The sequence below is a fragment of the Galeopterus variegatus genome, unplaced genomic scaffold (assembly GCF_000696425.1).
Source record: "Galeopterus variegatus unplaced genomic scaffold, G_variegatus-3.0.2 Scaffold8011, whole genome shotgun sequence".
Taxonomy (NCBI): Eukaryota; Metazoa; Chordata; class Mammalia; order Dermoptera; family Cynocephalidae; genus Galeopterus; species Galeopterus variegatus.
This window is the reverse complement of record NW_007734122.1, coordinates 4,545-8,405: the sequence shown is the minus strand read 5'-3', so window position 1 is coordinate 8,405 and position 3,861 is coordinate 4,545. Positions and strand designations below refer to the sequence as shown.

At 36.6% G+C, this 3,861-nt stretch overlaps 1 protein-coding gene across 1 annotated transcript in view; it reads right to left on the bottom strand.

The window, feature by feature from the left end:
* Nucleotides 1-3,861, bottom strand: part of LOC103608100 (macrophage mannose receptor 1-like) — a 40,613-nt gene that overhangs the window by 33,636 nt on the left and 3,116 nt on the right. Inside the window, exons 3-4 of the mRNA XM_008592543.1 lie at nt 2,337-2,530; nt 1,180-1,247 (exon numbers count right to left, since the gene is read on the bottom strand). Of these exons, the coding sequence (XP_008590765.1) occupies nt 1,180-1,247; nt 2,337-2,530 (262 nt within the window). The remainder of the gene's footprint in view (nt 1-1,179; nt 1,248-2,336; nt 2,531-3,861) is intronic.

Genomic DNA, 3,861 nt, shown 5'->3' with positions numbered 1-3,861 from the left:
TCTAGAAGAGGGAGTCATAGGGAGACTAGAGGAAAACCCCCAAATGCATGGGTGCTTGGTGCAATCCCCAGCATTGGGCTCCTCTAGCAACCCTGATGTCTTGGCGAGTCTGTCTTCTTTTCCCTCACTGGAAGACACTACCTTTTGTCTTGAAGTGGGAGAACAAATGCAGATCCCTGTTACTCAGGAAGTGGGCCAGAAACAGAAATCAAATCCTCCCATATTTCTCCTTGGACACGACTCCCACAAAACAAAACCACCCACAGAGAGGTAGAGAATATAGAATTTCTCATTAGACCCATTCTCTGATTTTCAAGGTTACTCTGGTGCCTTGTAAGGTACGTTATTTGCTACCAATGCTTATTTTCATAAATTATAGAAATTCAGAGACTGTGAGTGCTGGCAAGGGACCAAAAGATCATCGAATTTGACCCTCTCATTTTAGAGATGATAAAATGGTGCCTGTCCAAAAGAACAGCAAACATTTCTGTTCTTTAAAAATAATGACCTTGAATTGAGGTCTCTATTGCTCATGGCAATAACAGTCCCATGGAATGTATGTGGCTAAAACATCTGTGCAGAAGCCAGGAGAGCATAACAGCTCTTCAGACTCGGTAGAGCAAGTGTATTAATGAACAAGGAAAGAAACTCCAAAAATGTACTAACTTCCTCTTTTCCACAGCTTTTCCTGGATCCCATATCTAATGGAAAACAGTCCAATCATTCTTTCGAAAGGAAAGCACTTCATGCAATTGAAAGAGTACTTCAAAACAGTGCTGCTAAAACAGTGAGTGGGACAACAGAAAAGGGTTCTTTGGTTCTAGGCACCAAGGTTAGTACAAATGGGATCATAATTTTTAAAATAAATTCAGTATCCATATCTAATATGTCTTTTTAATTGATTATTTACTGGCAGATGATTATATCTGAAAACAAAGACAGGTGAAGTTTTGCAAGATCAAATCCAATTTTGAGTTGTTTATTTGAGAGTTATAAGTGTTGAAAATAATTAATATACTTATATTAAGCTATTTTTTTATTTTTTCAAAGATGCTTTTTAGATTGAAAATGCTGTAGCATTTTTAAAAATGCATTCAGCAAAACAAAAGTCTCAGAATACCTCGTAGGTATTTATCAGATCACTATCCTAAGCAAAGTTGTTTAGCTTGATTTACTTACACAAACTTTTTATCCAAGCTGATCAATAAGCCAATAAAATACGCTGACTGTGCATCATTCCTGTTTACCTAAAACATGGAAGTTTACATATAGTTCAATTTATAATCATATAATAAAACAAGCTCTTAAACAAAACATACATATTAATGAGGTTATTTGAAATCTTTCCTAAAGGAGAATTCATGCAGAAATCTTGCATATTCTGTTATGTTTTTCATAGAAATAAAAAGAAAAATATGCACACAATTCAACAACCTGCATTTGCAATGCAAATACTTTATTATTATATTATTTATTTATAATATCAAATGCCTACAGTGGCTATGTTGGTTGAAGGCCTTCTTTAAAACAAAGTAGCCAGGCAGGATTATGACAAAGGAAATATATATAATAATAATATAGTAATACATAAATTATAATATATAAATAATAAATAAATATATAATAATAAATATTATAATAATAATATAATAATAAATAAATATATGTATTAACTATATATTTGTGCAATATTAGGAAATATTCTGAGAATTTCAAAGCAAGATATATCCACAAAGATAAGTCAGACTACACTCTAGTACTTTCGTAATCAATCAAGTTTTTATTCTTTCAGTACTTATCAACTTATTTTTTGCTGTTCCCTCTCTTACCTCCTTTCTGACAATGAGGATGTCATGAAGATTTTTAATCAGATATTGAACCAAGCACTCTTGGAAAAAATAATTATACTTTCAGTGATGGCTGAAAGATTTTAATATGAATCATCAAGCTGTACTATCTGTTAGCCAACAGCATGGCCCAATTGAGAAACGTTTTTTAATTAATAATCAAGCTGTATAACACAAAGGGTTCAGGGTTGATATGTAACAACTAATTAAGAATTATAATATTTGAATATCAAATTAGTGAACTCAAAGCCATCAAGTATGAATTCTCACAAAGCCCAGACTAGAAAACGTTTCACATTCTGTGAATCTGCACTGAATATTCAAATGATAAGGCATAACTTCTGCTATGGCTTCCTCCTCTGACATTTACATCTTTACCCCTGACCTTAGCAGGTTCAAATTCAGCACATAATTAGAAATTGTGCATGGGGTACTAATCTTTGTTCATCACATGTCACTCTTCCATTCTTAAATTAATCATATTCTTACATATCTCCATAGAAACTTCTTTTCACTTTCACTTTGAATAGAAACAAGATCACCAAAATTCCTCTTGCAAAATGCTCGTGCATTTTCCATGGTTTCCTTCTCTTTGCTAAAATAATACTGGTAGTCTTTGTAAATAACCCACCCATCTTCAGTGACTGGTGGATCTGAAAAATTTAAAAAGGTGATGAAGTTTACTTAGATGAATTCAAGAATCTGGCATGTACAGTACATAAAAGCTAGGAGGAGAGGGTAGCTATATCAGAGGTATCTGCAACTCTAAGGGCCCAGAATAAGCAGAATGTCTATGTCAAATACAGATTGAATTGCCTAAGGCCAAATATCCACTTTGCATCAACCCTGTAAAAATTAGCCACTTTCTTTTCCCGACTATGTTCCATGTGTCATTATTGGGTAAAAGATCTCCCAGTGTGACTTTCATCAATCGGATAGCATAGATGGAAGGATTTATATACGTGCATCCATGATGTTCCAGGTCCACAGAGTGGGAGCTATGAGAAAGCAGATCTTATCTCAAAATAAGAAAGAACTTCAGACAGATGAACTTGGGTGCTTTGGGGTAAAATCGGAGAACCGAGAAATTCATATACCAGGAGGGCTTCTAAGACTTTTTCCGAAACTGTGGGATTCTATGGTACTGTGCTGTCGTAGGCTGAATAAGGGTCCCCAAAGATCCTCATACCTGGAACCAGTGAATGTTACCTTATATGGAAAAGGAGGCTTTGTAAGTGTGATCAAGTTAAGGATCATGAGATGGAGAGATTATCCTGGACTATACGGGTAGACCCTAAGGTAATAACAAGTGTCTTTAGTAGAGACTCTATACTAAGAGAGTAAAAGGAAGTAGGAAAAGATGTGACAACATGAGAAGAAGACAAGGTGACAACTAAAACAAGATGCTACGTTGCTGGTTTTGAAGATAGAGGAAGGGGCTATGAACCAGTGAATGCAAGGAAAGAGCTCTAGAAGCTGGAAAAGGCAAGGAAACGGATTCTCCCTCACAGCCTCTGATGGTAGCATGGTCTGCCGACACCTGGATTTGGGCCCAGCAAAACTGATTTCAGATTTCTGACTTCCAGAATTTTAATGGAATATGTGTGTTCATTAAGCCACCACATTTGCAGTAATTGGTTACAGTGGCCATTGGAAACTACGTGCTGAAGAAGATGAAATCTGGGCCCTTGTATTTGATTCATGAACACTTGAGAAATTGTATTAACATCGCTTTTGATTGTGCGTGTGAGCCTCTCTTTGGAGAGGAAGATCCAGGTTGTCATGAGACTCTCAAAGATATTAAGCACTTCTGCTCTCCACCTTCCTAGGGAAGTAATTTTTTCACTGAGAAAGGAAAGGAGTTGGGGGAAGCTATCAATAAAGAAACCCTCGGCGGGAGCGCCACCGTGCTCCCAAGCAGCGCACTATAGCAGTGCGCCACCGGGCCGGCCCTAACATCGCTTTTGATTGTGCGTGTGAGCCTCTCTTTGGAGAGGAAGATCCAGGTTGTCAT